Source organism: Dama dama, chromosome 33 (genome assembly GCF_033118175.1).
Source record: "Dama dama isolate Ldn47 chromosome 33, ASM3311817v1, whole genome shotgun sequence".
NCBI lineage: Eukaryota > Metazoa > Chordata > Mammalia > Artiodactyla > Cervidae > Dama > Dama dama.
In genome coordinates, this window is record NC_083713.1 from 17,174,259 (window position 1) to 17,191,306 (window position 17,048).

Here is a 17,048-nt window from a genome sequence, read left to right on the forward strand (position 1 = left end):
TTTAATTGGACTAGAGCTACTTAGCATAGAAAGTCTGTGCATTGTTACGTAATATTAAATATTTGAAATATTTTAAGATCAGCCCTTTAAAATGTATTTCTCAGAATTCTGGTTTTTTCCACAAAGTAAAATGTTTCATCTGTTTCTGGTACTAAAATGCCTTCCCCTGCTTCCTTGGATGTAACATGGTGTTTGACTAAGTTCATTAGTTCTTTTTTGATTTGACATTGGTTTTGTTTCATCATATATGCAATATGTTAATTATAGTCACATGGATAATTATCGTGACTAGCTTGATTTGCCAGGGCTGCATTTTTTATAATCAGCTAGGTTTAAGAACATTTCATTGAAGTGTGTATAATTGATTGATGGTTTGTGCCAGTCTGCTGTACAGCAGAGTGACTGAGCTACACACATAAATATTCTTTTCAGTTGTGATTTATCACAGCATATTGAATAGAATTCCCTGTGCTGTAGTAAGACCTTGTTGTTTGAAAATGAAAGTGTTAGTTGCTCAGTCATGTCTGATTCTTTGAGACCCCATGAAATGTAGCCCGTCAGGCTCCTCTGTCCTTGGGATTCTCCAGCAAGAATACTGGAGTGGGTTGCCATTTCCTTCTCCAGGGGATCTTCCTGACCCCGGGATTGAACCTGGGTCTCCTGCATTGCAGGCAGATTCTTTACCATTTAGCCATGAAGCAAGCCCATGCCATATTTTAGATTCCACATATATGGTATATATTCCACATGATATCATATGGTGGTTGTCTTTCTCTTCCTGACTTACTTCATTTAGTATGATAATTTCTAGTTGCATCCATGTTGCTGCAATTGGCATTGTTTTGTTCTTTTTTATGGCTTCATCTATTGATGGATATCTTTATCCACTCATATGTTGATGGACATTTGGATTGTTATGATGTTTTGACTGTTATTAATAGTCATAAACAGCTAGATTTTTCAAATATATTGACTCTTGTCTTAAATTCTTATTATATATAGTTAGTGGAGTGACTCGAAGTTCTCAGGTACCAGATAAGTGAAGTACCTAGATAACACAGGTACCAGATAAGTGAAGTACCTAGATAACACACAATTTTAGTATATGGATACAATAAATATTTTAGATAAATCATTTTAAAATAAATATTTAAAACCTTAGGACAGTGTTACTTAATTCATTTATGACTGGTTCCTCCTGTCTTCTAAAATGAAGAGATTAGAAATCCAGTTTACGCATTTATATCTTTTAATAGTAAATATCAGATCACATGTATATCTATTTTAGAAAAAAATTGAAGAGTTTTTGGATGATTTGGCAGAGTAAGTTAGATAATTTTCTATACTGAAACAATTTTCCTATTAAATAATTTATTATTAGTTATCAAGTAGAAGATTTTAGGATTCCAGTTATTCTAAATATATTTTTAGTCCTGTAACCTTACAGTTTAAAAAAGAAAAAGGACATTTTGCCTTACTGTTTTTTTAGATGTCCTTGAAATATGCTGAACGGCTTGATAACGGCTGATAATATTGTGTATTATTTCTATGCATTCTATATTTCTTGTAACAAAAGTGTAATCAGCTCTATAGAGACTCAGTAAAATACATAAAAATTAAAATGTGCTTTTTCTGATGTAGATCAACTCTTAACTAATCTTGAAAGAAATACCTTGATGTTATTTGTAATTTTTCTTCCTTAGAAAACATAAGTCCAGAAGAGGAATATAAAATTGCCTGCCTCCTCATGGTCTTTGTGGCCGTTTCTTTGCCCACACTGGCCAGTAATGTGATGTCTCAGTATAGCCCTGCTATAGAAGGTAACAGTAGTTTAAAATTGTTTTGGCACTTGGAAAGTTATGAGTTTTGATATAGTAGGTACTTTTCAAGTAATTGTGCTTTTTTTTTTTTAAACACAATAAGTGGATTAAGTTTTGCTACTTAACTAGATGTGCAATCTTACAAGACTGAATTTTTCTTTTTCCAAGCCCCGGTTTCACATATGCATGTGGAGTGTGTACATGTGAGCCTGTGGGTGCCTGCATGTGTTATGTGGCAGGGGACAGTGAGGGGACTATCCAACTCTTAGGGTTACTGTAAAGATTGAATGGGGAAATGTTCGTAAAGTGGCTAAGCAGCTAGTAAGTTTCCAAGACAGTGTAAAACTGATGTATGGTTTCTTTTAGGGGTTTTTGAAAATGTGCCTGTTTAATACAGCTATGGTTGTTGCTCTCGTCTACACTATTTTTAAAAGCACTAGTTCTCATGAAAATGAAGAGAGGGCAAGGCAGGTCATGCCTCAGCTCTGTTTTGAATCACGCCGCTATTTATGTAGATTATAAAGTCATTAAAGATTTGATATTTTGGGGTCGCACAGAAACCACACACCCTATATGCACTTTCTCAGGGCACTGCAACAACATACATTGCTTGGCCAAAGCCATCAACCAGATCGCTGCAGCTTTGTTTACAATTCACAAAGGAAGCATTGAAGATCGGCTTAAAGAATTTTTGGCGGTATGTATAATCAAGCAAAATTCATGACTTTTTTTTTTTTTTTTAGAGAAAATTAAAAATCACAACTGTGGGGTGTAACAAAGTAAATTCTCTTAATTTATTTATTTTTGGAAGAAGAGACAGGTAAAGACGGTATTAAAATCAAGGAGCAGTTAGGTTAGCATTTTTCCCCTTTGGCTAGCAGTCTCTCGTTTCTAGAGCTCTGCAGTATGACATTTTTTTCTGAGCTGATGTTTGGACTGCTCTAGAATTTTGCCTAGTGTTTGAAAGAGAAAAAAAAAAAAACAAAGGAAAATTGATACAAAGGATGAATGTTTCCTCTAAAAGGATATATTTTATTTATTTCCATTTATTTGGAGAAAGTCTGAATGGAGACAAACTCAAAAATAACAATACTAGTCACTGCCAAAAGGAGGTAGTAATGCTAACTCTAGTCCCATGAAGTACTGCGGTTAGTTTCTGTGGTAGTGTAGCTCTTTCTTTCCTTTATCAGCGTACTTTTTTCACATTTTACTTAAAAGACACACTTGTGATATAAAGAACACTAGAATATTTGTGTCTTTTCAAGTTATAAATCCTGTTAGCTTTTTAAAATTCTTTTTTTAATTTTTCAAGCAAATGTAGTACTAATTGGAGAATAAAATAACATCTATTTCAAAGAAAACAGTATTGAGTTAAAATTTTTCTTTTTATTTTACTTCCTTCTTTTAAGACTTAATGTCTTAATCTCACTGTAGTAGTATTAACTCAAACTCAGTGTGAAATTTTCTTATTTGGAAATTAAGAAATACAGTTAGTACAGATGATGGGAAGAGAAAAAGGAATTTAAATTTTTGTGTTTTTTTTTTTAACTTGTTCTAAAAAAAAAAAAATCAGTTTTAAAGACCAGTAAGAATATTTGATTACCTTAACCAAATATTTATTTTTCCAATAATTATTATTGGAAATTATTATTGGAAATCATTCTAACAATTTTACAGTATCATTTATTATCTTTGTGTCTGCTTAAACTTATTTACTTAAAACGTATGTATACTTTTAAGCTTGCATCCTCCAGTCTACTGAAAATTGGCCAGGAGACAGATAAAACAACTACACGAAATAGAGAATCTGTTTATTTACTGCTAGATATGGTAAGTCTTATTGTAGTATTTGTTAATCACAAAAAGTTGCCAGTCATTCCTGATAGTATTTTCTTGGTATTTTAGTCATTAAATGGAAATAAGAGCTGATGTACTTTTTTGACCACTTATATTCACTCCACCCAAGCCACACACTTTGTAATAGTTGCTGAAAAGACTGCCATATGGTAAGGATATCAGAAAACAAAACAGAATGAATCACCATTACCTGTAGAGTGTTCTTTTATAAATAGTTTTTCACCCTATTGGGAAACACCCAGGCTTTATGTTTCCTAGTCTTCCTAGTTTCATCTCTTCGAGTTTTCTGAATGTTCTATTTTTTGACTCCATCTCACCCATCTGATAAGATTTCCTGTAACTTCTGTGCCTAGTCAGTTCCTTCTCTTCACTGCCTGAAGCCAGCTGTGCTTGTTTCTGTAGTGATTGTTTCCTCACTTAGAATAATTTCCTTTATCTGCAGAGGTCTATGGTTCTAGCCTAATAATGATGCAGCGTACTTTGTAGCTCAGATCCTTTTTTTAGATAGACTTTGATGACTTTAGCCTACATTGATTTTTCTTCTCTTTTGAAAATTCTAGAATTTAACAGCTTTCCACTTAATCATAGATGGTCTGAGGTTTGATTTGGCTTTTTAGCTTAGTGTTGTGTTCCCAGTTAGACTTGATGATATGGACCACATTTTAAATAAATAGTATATTGTTGAGGGCAGTGCGAGTGCCTGATATTTCCTGTTGATTAACTGATTTAATTGAGAAGTAGTGATTTAAAATGTTTTGATGCATACACTATGGCACATTTACATTTCAGATTTTAAAGTAAAAGTAAAGTACTTTTAAAGTAAAAGTAAAAATTTATATGTGTTCCCAGTAAGAGCAATATAAAATTATGCTTTACTCGTTGTCAGTAAATGTTCCCATTATAAATAACTTGAATTAATACGTTCTTGGAATTTTTCAGATTGTGCAGGAATCCCCATTCCTGACAATGGATCTTTTGGAATCTTGTTTTCCTTATGTCTTGCTGAGAAATGCATACCATGCTGTCTACAAGCAAAGTGTTACATCCTCTGCATAAAATACCTACTTATTGAAGACAAGCACGCATTTTTGTTGCCTCTGTTTTACCTGTAAACTGTGGAACTGTTAGACCTGAAAAACAGTTTTGTGGATTATAAATTTCTTTCATATGGTTGTATTTTCTGATCATCAGTTTCTTAATATGGTTGTACTTCAATATACTTGGTTGATTTAGGTTGCACATTTATGGAATTCACTGAAATTATTCCAATAATTTTAGAATATCATTTGTTTGAAAAACATACATTCTCTATGTTTTTGATATTTGATAATGAAAAAAAAATCTTTGCTTGTTTATTTCTGAAAAAGAACTGTATTTAGTGATTATTTTAGATAGTGATATCATAGCATTCATTGTGTGTAAATTATTTCATATAGGGAAGAGTTCTGACCTGTACCTACTATGGTTCTTATTGAAAACAAAACTGGATGTGCATTTCTGTGATGTTATGAATACATTTCTACTTTATTTTGAAACATTTGCCAAACTAATTACTATAACACTGTATAACATTAAAAGTGTTCATGGACTGCTTAGCATTAGAAGCAGACTGTGTCCCCAAATTCTAAAACAGCAGCAAATGTTGTTGCCTGTATAAAGCCTGATAGTAATTTTTAGACTAATTTCCACAGTGCCCTGTTGGCATTAGCACCATTGCACCCTGCTGTATAATAAACAATCTTAGACATTTATCAACTGTTGATACAAATGTTAGTCCCTAACCACTTTTTATATGTTTTAAATTTTTGAAATTCAAGTGTACCTGCCATAACAAAATAAACACTAGACTATCACATTTTGAATGATTTCTTTTTGGGATCCTCAGAAATTTATTAAGTAAAATGGAAGTTTTTTTGTTTAAACTTAGTTTAAAATAAACTTTAGTTTATTTTAGATATATCTAAGTAGCACATTGATACTAGGTCACCTACTATAAGATTTGCTCAAATGTTTTGAAAAATATTCCACTGAAAAAAATATTAAAATCAGAAAATAAAGTTGCATAACATTTTTTAAAAATTAAGAGCTAAAAGGAAACTGATGTGCCATCAGCTTATTAATTTTTATCAGTGAGAAAATGGACAGATTTATTTGAAAGATTAGGGGAAAAACATGGAGTGATCACAGAACTAATGAAAATGTTGAAAACTGCTGTATCAGTCAGTAATGAATGGGAAAGACATAAAGAGCCTATTGCTTGGCAGTTGACAGGGAAAGCAGAGCACCTCATTTAATTTCAAAACTAAGTGGATATTTTGCTCTTTGATTAGCGTTATAAAGACTTTTTCTCATGAGCTGCATATCTGGATATCATAGAGCTTCTGTTGTTCACAGCTTCTTATATATACACTGGTAACTTGTGTTAAGATAAAAGAAAGCTACTGTGAACTTAGTTATAATTTTTTTGTAGTTCAGATACTGGAATGAAATTGAAGTGCCACAAGACTATTTTGTTAATGGCTTCTCCAGTTTATATTTAAAGCAGGGAATAGTTGTCAGTATCTGTTGACAATTTCCAGTGGTAAGGAATTTTTTAATGAAATAGTTTTAGACTTGAAATAACCTAAATACACAGTAAACAGTTGAAAGTAAGATTAAATGCTGTTTGCTCTGAAATACTAGGATCCTAGAGCGGTAATAACTTGTCAGCAGTAATATCCTCAAAGGTAAAATAGGCATTTTGAGTATATATACTTCCATTGGGGCAGTATGTGGAAGGGTTAAGACGTTATTTACCCCCCTTCAGGTGAAGAAAAAAAATCACTCTTTCATAGTCCTGTCAAGTTTATCTTGCCCCAGTTTTTTTCTCATATACCTAAACTGACTGACTGACTGGTGTACTATGGGATTGTTCTTTGCAGAGAGCCTTTCTACCACTCCCCCCAAACAAATTTTTAAATAAAGTTAAAAGTAAATTGACAACTACTATTTTTAACATCTTGTTTGTCTTAACTTTTCTTATTTTCTTCTGAATTTATACTGCAACATACTGTTGTTTTCTCTACAGTAATATAATCATAACATATATACTTAACTCTAATCTATTTATTTCACTCAAGTAGAAAAAGTCTTTGATATTTGATATTCTTTTTAATGCCTCTTTGTATACCGTAACTAGTTTAAAAGTTTCTTTTGGATGAACATTTAGGCAGATTTCTTTTTCATTACAGGCATACCTGGGAGATATTGTGGATTCAGTTCCAGGCCCCTATAGTAAAGTGCATATCACAATAAAACAAGTCACATGAATTTTTTTATTTTCCAGTGCATATAAAAGTTATGTTTACACTACAGTGCAGTGTGTTAACTGTGAAATAATAGTATGTCTAAAAAAACACATATGTTAATTTAAAATGTTTCATTGTTAAAATAATGCTAGCCATCATCTGATAATGCAGAGTTACTACCAACATTCAATTTATAAAAAATGCAGTATCTGCAAAGTGCAATAAAGGAAAGCGCAATAAAAGAAAGTATTCCTGTATTATAAATAATATCTTGGTGAACTTGGGCTTTTATCTCCTTAGCATAATTTCTTACAAGTAAAATTGCTTGGTGGAAGGGTGTATACATTTTAAACATATTAAATTTCCCTCCAGTGAGATTATATCAGTTTTACTCTTACACTTGTGTATTTCAGTATAATTTCCTCCTATGATAAACTGTTGATATATACCAATTTTACTATTGTTTATGCAGCTTTGCCTCTTTAAAAGATGAAACATAAATGTTTTAATTTGCATATCTTTGCTTATTAGTAAAGTGAAATATCTTTTTTAAGTTTATTTGTTGTTTTTATTTAATGAATTACTCATTTTCAAGTGGAATGGTCCAAAGATTTTTTTAAAATGCTAATGGGACACATTTGCATGTTATTTTTGTGCATGTATTTAGAATTGACAACACCCCCAAACAATGTTAAGTATAGTGATATGACTATTAAAATACACTCCATAGCAATTCATGTTAGTATACAGCTACTTTGATTACTGAATTTTAATTGACTTTAGGAGTATAAAGCATTTATTTCCAAATCCAAGTTAAGAACAGCATTGCTATAAAAGGGTATATACCTGTTAAAGAATGAAGGAACTTCCCTGGTGGTCCAGTGGTTAAGACTCCAGGCTGCAATGCAGAAGGCCTGGGATTCAAACCCTTATCGGAGAACTATTAGATTCCACATGATGCAACTACCATATGTTGCAGTGAAGATTGAAGATCAGACCTGGCACAGCCAAATAAAAATAAATTAAAAAAAAAATGAAAAGATATCCAATTTAAGTATATAAACTACAGAGTAGATTGAAATTATGCCAGGACACTAATTCCTTAATTCTAAATTTAAACTGTCAAACAGGTGTATTGGAAGTTACACACTAAGCTAATTCCAAAAGGTACTCTATATGTAGGAAACTAAAAAATTTAACCTCATTTCTCAGATACATCATTGTGAAAACTTTATGTTCTCAAGTAAAAACATCTACCAATCAATGGCTGATTTATGTCGATGTATGGCAAAAACCACTACACTATTGTAAAGTGATTAGCCTCCAATTAAATTAATTAATTATTTAAAAATCTACCTATCAAAATGTGAAAAGCTGTAAGGCTTTCCTTGCCTTTCGTACTGATAGCCTGGTATACATACTTTAAAAAAAAAAAATCACTTTCCCTCTAAATTGGTGTAATTAATACTAACCTTTTAAATTACCAATAAAACTGCCAATTAAATCACATCCTGTAAAGTTAACTTGTAAAGCTCTTTATATTTTAATGTGCTTGCTGAATTTGTGTTTCTATCATTCATTCCAGCACAGACTTCATTTTTTGGAAAGTTCCCTTTTTACAGAATACTTTGGAACCTAGGTAAAGTGGCCATTTTATTATTAAATATTCAAAGGAAATAGAAATTAAATCATATATTAAGTGTCATGAAAGGAAATCACTCCTTAGCTGTCGTTAATCCATCTTATCTGTATGTACTGTAGTCACTGCCTATTTTTTAGATAGAGCTAATGCAGGATTTCTGATCACAGAGTGTCCTCTGTTCAGTCAGTTTGAGAGTACATGTCTGAACTGTCGAGGATGAAAGAGATTGCCCCTGCCTTCCAGGATCCTAGAGTGAACTTTGTACTGGTTTAAGTCATAATTTAATCAACTGTTGGTTCTCTCATGCTAGTGTTGCCAGTTTCTTAAACTACCGCCTCCCCCCCCCGCCCCCGCCCCAAATAGTAAAATATTGGATGCTCACCACCATCGGACTAGGGCTCTGGTATTTACTCAGGAGAAAAGACAGTTGGAAACTTAGAGTTAAAGAAAGATTGAGTCCAGAAAATTAAGTCAGAACCTGGCTTTCTGGGTTGTAACTGGCACAGTGCTGTGGTGATAGTTGTGAGTCTGATGCAGCTGAGTAAGTACTGGCTGATGCTGTGCTGTGCTTAGTCGCTCCGTTATGTCTGACTCTACGACCCCGTGGACTGTAGCCCACTAGGCTCCTCTGTCCATGGGGATTCTCCAAGCAAGAATACTGGCGTGGATTGCCATGCCCTCCTCTAGGGGATGTTCCTAACCCAGGGATCACACAGGGTCTCCTGCATTGCGGGTTGGATTCTTTACCATCTGAACCACCAGGGAAGCCCAAGAATACTGGAGTGGGTAGTCTATTCCCTCTCCTTGGGATCTTCTCGACCCAGGAATCAAACCAAGGCCTCCTGTGTTGCAGGCGGATTCTTTACCGGCTGAGCTACCAGGGAAGCCCAAGTATTGGCCAGATGAGATAATGTAGTTTAAAGTAGCAATACCCTTACGAAGTCTTTGTGTTTCCTCGGTTATTAAAACAGTGAAAAGTGAAAGTGGTTGCTCAGTAATGTCTGACCCTTTGTGACCCGAAAAGAGGGGCTTGGCAGGCATAGGTTGCAGAAAGTTGGATATGACTGAGCAACACTTTTCACATTAAAACAGTACCTTAGAGTTAAAATAAGGTGTTCCTTCCTTTCTGTTAGACTCCTGTTCCTTTAGTTTATTCAGTTTATCTCTTTAATTTTCCCTTCCTTTTCTTTACAAGAGGTAACCATGGAACTTGACACACAGGCTTCCCATGACTTCCATCTTGGATTCTCCAGTTAGTCATTGGCACTGTTCCTAATCATTTACTTCTTTTCTGCTAATTAATTCATCCAGCAAATATATATAGATTCCTGGGTATAATAGCAAAATAAAGAAGTTTGCAGTTTCCACTTAAGTTCTCATCTTAACGATGATGGATGGAAAAGGAGGAAACTTCTGACGGTGATAGGGAAATATACGGGATGATGAGCAGTGGAGTGAAAGAGTTGCTTGCAGGCACCACTTTAGAAAGTGTCATCTGGGAAGGCCTCTATAAAAGGATGAAAAGAAACCGGAAATGGACAGAACAGTGAAGGTAAAGCCCCAGAAGGCAAAAACAAACTTTGCATACATGAGAAGTAGAAGTATACAAATTAGTATTTCTGTCACAAGGAGAGCTTGACAAGCCTAACTTGGCTAGCTAGAGCTTTTCCTTTCTCTGGTCTGCCTGTCTTGCTTTGTTCTTTGATTGTGTATTAAGAGTTTACAGATCTAATCAAGACAAGTAGGTTATGAAGAAGGAAATGAACTGAACTTACTGATGCTGTGTCATTGATATGAGAGTGATAAAAGTCTATTATATACCATCAGGTTTTCTAAACCAAGCTCAAGTTCTATCAGACAGTGAACCATAATCTACTAGTTAATGTGCATGAAATCATGTCCACCTTTCTATTATAATGACTTGGCTCTGGGATATTTCATCTGTGTTATTTGTAAAGAATTGTGAATGAATAATCCTTAAAGTAGTGTAACTCATATATGTTCTTCATCCCTTTTTTACAGTCACTTGGGCATGAACTATCATTTCATTTGATTGTCTTGGCCTGAATTTCAAAATAGACACCTTGCTCTCTTTTTTCTAAAGGTACACTATGACCTCTTTCTCCCCCTTTGGGAAAAGAATCAGTTTGAAATCTTAAATGTTTTAATCGAGTTATTTGGTCCTATTGAAAAATATTTATTGACTCTGCTCTTGTGTTATTTTCAGAGTGGAAAGTTGCTTTAAGTATATTAAATTGCATTCTTTCTTGTATGAGCTGAACTTTCTGTACCCATTGCTGTAGTTAACATTTCAAGCATGCCTAACTGAAATGTTGCATTTCCAAGAAAAGTTTTCAGCCTGTCATTCTGACCTGAAATAACAAAATAAGATAAATTAGCAATCTAGTCAGGAACCTAGCCATAAAGGGCCATATGTCATTTCTGATTAAGTGCACACACCTTGACCCTTATCTTTCTACTTCTTTCTTTTCGGAAGTAAGATGGATAGACAAGTTCTTGGTGTAGGTTCTGGTCAGCCTCTCACATGAGATTCACAAACCTGGAAAGCAAGTGAGCTGGAGATGGGACTGTGTGGGGCATGCAACCTTGATGACTGCCATGTCTTAACTGTGGTATATGGCTGAGTCACATTCATAGTTCACATATTGACCAAAAGGTCAGTGATTGAGTCTTGAAATTAATATTTGGCAAAGACCAAAGTTAAAAAGTTCCAGCATAGGATACAAGTTCTAAAATACATGACTAATTTTTACTCCACAATTATATTTTGTTACATCAATTGCATTTAAAAATTGTAGTTCAGAATCGTTAATTTCTCAGTTTTGTCAACTGCCCAATTGCCCCCACCCTCAAGTTAAACTACTTATTTAAGGTATTAAATAGTCACTGTCAACTATACAGCAGAGACCAACTCATGATTAATCTGCTATCACATCATTAACTCCATTAGTAAGTTAACAGCAGTTCCTCTTTAACTCCTGGATTTAAAGTTTTGGGGGTCAGTGGTGATAAAATTTTGTTATTCTCACAGACTGAAACTGCACTATTGGATAATGTTTTCAAAAACAAACCTAAAATATGATGCCATGTTTATTTTTTCTAGTGTTTTTTGCATGGATTTATTGCATCACACATTTGATTGAGAAAACAATTATCAGTAAATGTAGGTTCTAGAAATGTGGCAATGAAGTGATGTGACTGGCTATCAAGATAAAAATATGGCTTCTGAATTTCAAGTTACATATTGTTTTTAGTTGCATGCACATTCACTCCAATTTCAGCATCTTCTCTGCAGCAGAAAGAGGATCTTTACAGCAAGTATCACATAGGAAATACTTGTATTCTAAAGGCAAATTCATGCTTAAACTGATGGATAGAATTCAACATGTAAAGCACATGGGGAAATTTTCACTCCAAGTTACATCTAAAATGTTTATTTGAAAGAGAACATTCAAAGATTAATTATAAATAGAGATGCCATGCTAATTAAGTATGACCATAACCTTGTGTAATCACATAGTGATTGATTCTACGCAAGCTCTGGGTGCCACAAAGCAGACTGGAGGAGGCGTTCAACGGTTAAACCTTGCCAGGGCCTAAGGTGGAGCAGATCATGTACAAGTTCTGAGGCAGAAGCTGGACTTTAGTTCATTCCTAGTTCTTACCTTCAGTCATAAATGTACAAGGGCCCTTGTGTGCAGCTGAAGCAAGGCCCAGCTGGCAAAACTTGAGGTGGGAGCCAAGAGAAAATTTGACCTTAACTGTTAATAGGGGCTTTGTCCAAACTGAAAATTTGGGCTAGGGTAATAGAGAGCTAATGTTTCCTGAGAGATCCCCATTTCCCAGATACTGCAGTGTATAAGTTTTATCTAATTTAATTCTCTATGTCACTCATTTTGCTCTCACAGTAACCCTGCATGATGATGACTCTCATTTACCAGCAACAGAAGCTCAGTCAAGGTGAGTAACCTGGCACTCAACGCTGCAAGGAAGTGGCAGGGCCAGGATTTAAATCTGGCCCAGAGCTGTACTCTCATCTTTGCATTATCTCTCATATATGAGTGGGCTTTTTTTCTTTTTAAATCCAAAAGTATTTAAAGCTACACCAGTTTAACTGCAGCTCAAGGAGCAGAAGAATAACCCTTACTCAGTGCTTACACTGTGTCACTCAATGCTAGGCATCTTCATGTTCTTTAGTTATCTCATTTGATCTCTAAAACCAAATTACTTAGTAGGGATTATTTTCTGAATTTTCATAAACAAATGGAAAGCTGTCTCACAGCTTTAAATCCCTGGCCCAGGTGTCACAAAGTTATTTGGGTGACAGTACTAATAATTAAAATTTTTCAGTGGTGGCTGTTGGATTTCTTGCCTATTTGTTGTTCTGTCGCTCAGTCTTGTCTGACTCTGCAACCCCATGGACTGCAGCATGCCAGGCTTCCCTGTCCTTCACCATCTCCCAGAGTTTGCTCAAACTCATGCCCATTGAGTCAGTGATGCCATCCAACCATCTCGTCCTTTGTCGTCCCCTTCTCTTCCTGCCTTCAGTCTTTCCCAGCATCAGGGTCTTTTCCAATGAGTCAGCTCTTCACATCAGGTGGCCAAAGTATTGGCGCTCCAGCTTCAGCATCAGTGCTTCGAATGAATATTCAGGGTTGATTTCCTTTAAGATTGACTGGTTTGATCTCCTTGCTGTCCAAGGGACTCTCCAGAGTCTTCTCCAGCACCACAGTGCAAAGGCATCAGTTATTGCCTCTACTTCTGCTATATTGTGCACTTTCCCAAAATAGTGAAAAACATTTTTTTGTGTAAAGAACAGTGAGCTTGAGGATACATGCCCACTTTCTGTCCTTCATGGCAGAGTTTACCTCTACACTTTCTCTCTGATCCTTCATAGTTTAAACTCTCCCAACCCTAATTTCTTTCTTAGTCTGTCTTCCTGCTCCCCTGCCTCTCCAATATGTAATAGATAGTATGTCGCATTTACCAATTTTGAAAATACTCATTTTCATTTTGAGGCTCAAGCTCACATAGTGTTAATACTTTCTATGTTAAGAAAAATTATATTTTAGTGACTTTGTGACGCTAACCCAACTATAGAAGTGAGATCCTACCTTGGAATATTCAGCATTTAGCCTAGCATTACACTTAGTGTAGGGAACTCTGTAAACGTGACTCATTAAATGGTTCTGCATGTATGAAAGATGACCTTATCTTCAAAATAATAGCTAATATAGTACTTGAGTGAAAAATCCATTATGTAGCAGTGGTTATAATAAAGGAGCATTTTAGTCTTTTTACCTAGACAGAGCCTTAGAAATTAGCTACTTCAAACTACTCAAGGGTTAAGTAATTATACCAAAGTTGCACAGAAAAAGCCTGGAGCTAGAATGCTGTCTTCGTGATTCCTGGAACGGTGCTCTTTGTGCTGAGTGATACTGCTTCAGATGGTCTTAATCATCATGGGCATTCACTGGTTCTTGGTAGGATTTTACGGGTTGATGTGTGAGGTATGATACCATGTTGTCAAATTAATGAAATTTGAATCCAACTCTCACTTATAGATCAATTGCTTCGACTCTTCTGATTTTGTATCCTTAAATGTAGAATGAGGTTAGTAACTATTGTAAGAGCTGTTGTGAGAATTAAACAAGATTAGGTATATAAATCAATGAGATTGGAGCCTGCCACACAGGAATTCAGTTAATAGTGGTTATTTCTCTGATATTATTAGGCTATTTGGTTTTGCTTCTTATAAAATTGCCTTCTGAGAGTTCCTCACTTTTTTAGGAATAGTGTAATGTCACAATTTACGTTCATGAGAATAGATGTTTTTGTGTCAGGTTAAATTCCAGCTCTGGTTTGAAAGTCATTACATTGTCTTAAATGGGAAAAAAAAATTTCTCAATCTGCTCTATACTGTAATACTTTATACTGTATTTTTGTATACTACACACAACAGATGTAAAGCTTGTATTTTCAAATATCATTGCAACATCTAAAACAATTTCAACAACTGCTCATTGAAAGCCTGTTTTTTTCTTATGTCTGTCTCTTATATTCATCACCTCCCTTTCCTTAGCACATCATTCTCTCTTTTTAACCTTGTAGGTACCTTTATTATTTACTTACTTTATTATTTACTGAATCACAGTGTATTTGTTACATGCCTGTGTCTTCTTTATTCCGGAAAAGCCTTAAGGTCAGGGTCCATGTTTATTTCATCTTTCAGTTTAGTCATACCCCCAACCCTGTCTAGCCTTCAGAAAATATGCTGTCAGATAGAAAAGACTGTTGGCTAGACAGATACTACAGACCTTCATTGCTAATGATGCTCTTTGCTTTATGATGGGCGCAAGTAGTTTTTTTTTCTCTTTATTCTTATGGAGGAACACAGCATTATTAGTTACAGTAGGTGGGGGTTTCTCACACCCAGAACAGAGGTAGCTCAATGGTGACACAAAAAAGGGGTTTCTGTGATTTCTCCTAATGAGGTGACTCATGTGTCCAGGGTATTTTGGGGAGAAGGTGAGGAATCTGAGCTTCTTCTATAAATAGGCATGAGAGTGGGAGCACTGGCAGAATATCAAAAAGGTGTTCCATGTTATAGGAAAAAAAATGTTCTTTTTATTTAGAAATTAAGTAAAATTCCAAGGACGAAGGAGTTATCCAGGTGGCGCTTGTGGTAAAGAACCTGCCTGCCAACTCAGGAGACGTAAGACACAGGGGTTCAATCCCTGGGTCAGATGATCCCCCGGAGGAGGGCATGGCAACCCACTCCAGTATTCTTGCCTGGAGAATCCCATGGACAGAAGAGTCTGGTAGGCTATAGTCCTATAGAGTATAGTCCTATACAGAGTCGGACATGACTGAAGTGACTTAGCATGCACACACCAAGGACAAAGAAGAGGGACCGTCAGAGAAATTACAGAGTGACTGCTCAGGTCACTGTCCTGAAATAGAGAAATGATCCTTTCAGTGTGGTGACTGACCTCTAGCTAGAGTCGGTACTTCATAAAAGAGGCAGGAGCTTTGAGACACTTAATTGTAATCTTATCCCTTTTCAGAAATACCTCCCATACTCAAGCTGGTCTGATGTCACTTCTCATGTCACTATGCACAAGGATTAGTAGACCTTGAAATGTTATCCTATCAGTATAACTTCACATCTAGTCTCAAGATTGCACTGGCAATTAATTCCCTTGGCAACTGATCACACAGTGAGGACCGACCAGGCTCATTTGCTTCCAAGACAGCCAAATACCCTTGAAGAATAAATGCCTCTGATGCCGGAGGTCACAGCACCCAGAAAGTGTTTAGAGGAAGCAGCTGATGACCTCTCCAGTGAGTGCTGCTATTCTTGTCATATCAAAGCCTAAGTCCAACGGTTGCTGGCAATACCATGACTTCCATCTGAAAGCCCACACAACTCAATATATTGTCTTCTGGAAAAATAGTCTGCACATTGATTCTGCAGAATGTGACAGTGAGAAGATAGATGTGGTGTTTTAAGAACAGCTGCTGAGTCCCTCAGGCTATGCTAGGTAACCCTCTGGTAGGAATTCTGCTTTGCTTTGTATATTAGCCTCGTTGTTCCATTGAGGTGAAAGTTCATGAAAAGTTTGCACAGGGTGAACCCTCATAATGAGTTTAATTCTCTCTGCAGTGAGAAGGAGGACACCTTAAGAAGTACCTGTATTCCTATGGGGTGGGGTGGGGAACACCCAGGTAGACTTGTTCACTTGACTCTTTGCGACCCCATGGACTATACAATCCATGGACTTCTCCAGGTCAGAATACTGGGGTGGGTAGCCATTCACTGCTCCAGGGGATCTTCCCAACCCAGGTATTGAACCCCTGTCTGCCGCATTGCAGGTGGATTCTTTACCAGCTGAGCCACCAGAGAAGCCCTCTAACATAATTACTTGCTGCCAACAAGAAACAAAGGCCATCTCTACCACAAGCTTTCTGTAACATCTGTCTAGCCATCAGCCATTTCCTCCTTACAGTGTATTTTCTGAGGGAGAAATGTATTACAGAGGAGTGTGTATCCTTACATATTCAGTCTTGAAATTAATAGAGCCCTTCATGTAGTTCTAAATAGCTTAAGTTCTACAGAAAATCAGAAAAGGAGAAGGTACTGTGGCACGTTTTACTTTTTATTTTAATGTTATTTACTACGTGACTGCATTGGTTCTTGGCCGCTGTTCACAGGTGGTCTGTGGTTGTGGCAGTGGGGCTACTCTGGTTGCGGTGTGCGGGCTTCTCATGTAGTGGCTTCTCTTGTGGGACTTGGGCTGTGGGAGCGCAGGCTTAGCAGTTGCAGTGCACAGGTTTAGTTGCCCCGTGGCGTGTGGAATCCTCCCAGACCGGGGATCAAACTCATGTCCCCTGCATTGGCAGGCGAATTCCTAACCCCTG

At 36.0% G+C, this 17,048-nt stretch overlaps 2 protein-coding genes across 2 annotated transcripts in view; both read left to right on the forward strand.

The window, feature by feature from the left end:
- NCKAP1 (NCK associated protein 1) overlaps positions 1 to 5,532 on the forward strand; it is a 106,942-nt gene extending 101,410 nt beyond the window's left edge. The window contains exons 28-31 of the mRNA XM_061135270.1: positions 1,704 to 1,820; positions 2,408 to 2,517; positions 3,561 to 3,650; positions 4,617 to 5,532. Coding sequence (XP_060991253.1) covers positions 1,704 to 1,820; positions 2,408 to 2,517; positions 3,561 to 3,650; positions 4,617 to 4,733 — 434 coding nt within the window. The 3' untranslated portion in view covers positions 4,734 to 5,532. The remainder of the gene's footprint in view (positions 1 to 1,703; positions 1,821 to 2,407; positions 2,518 to 3,560; positions 3,651 to 4,616) is intronic.
- Positions 5,533 to 12,109: 6,577 nt separating this feature from the next.
- The window catches only part of FRZB (frizzled related protein), a 74,738-nt gene continuing 69,799 nt past the window's right edge, over positions 12,110 to 17,048 (forward strand). Inside the window, exon 1 of the mRNA XM_061135271.1 lies at positions 12,110 to 12,587. The gene's annotated coding sequence lies outside the window, so the exon portion shown is untranslated. The remainder of the gene's footprint in view (positions 12,588 to 17,048) is intronic.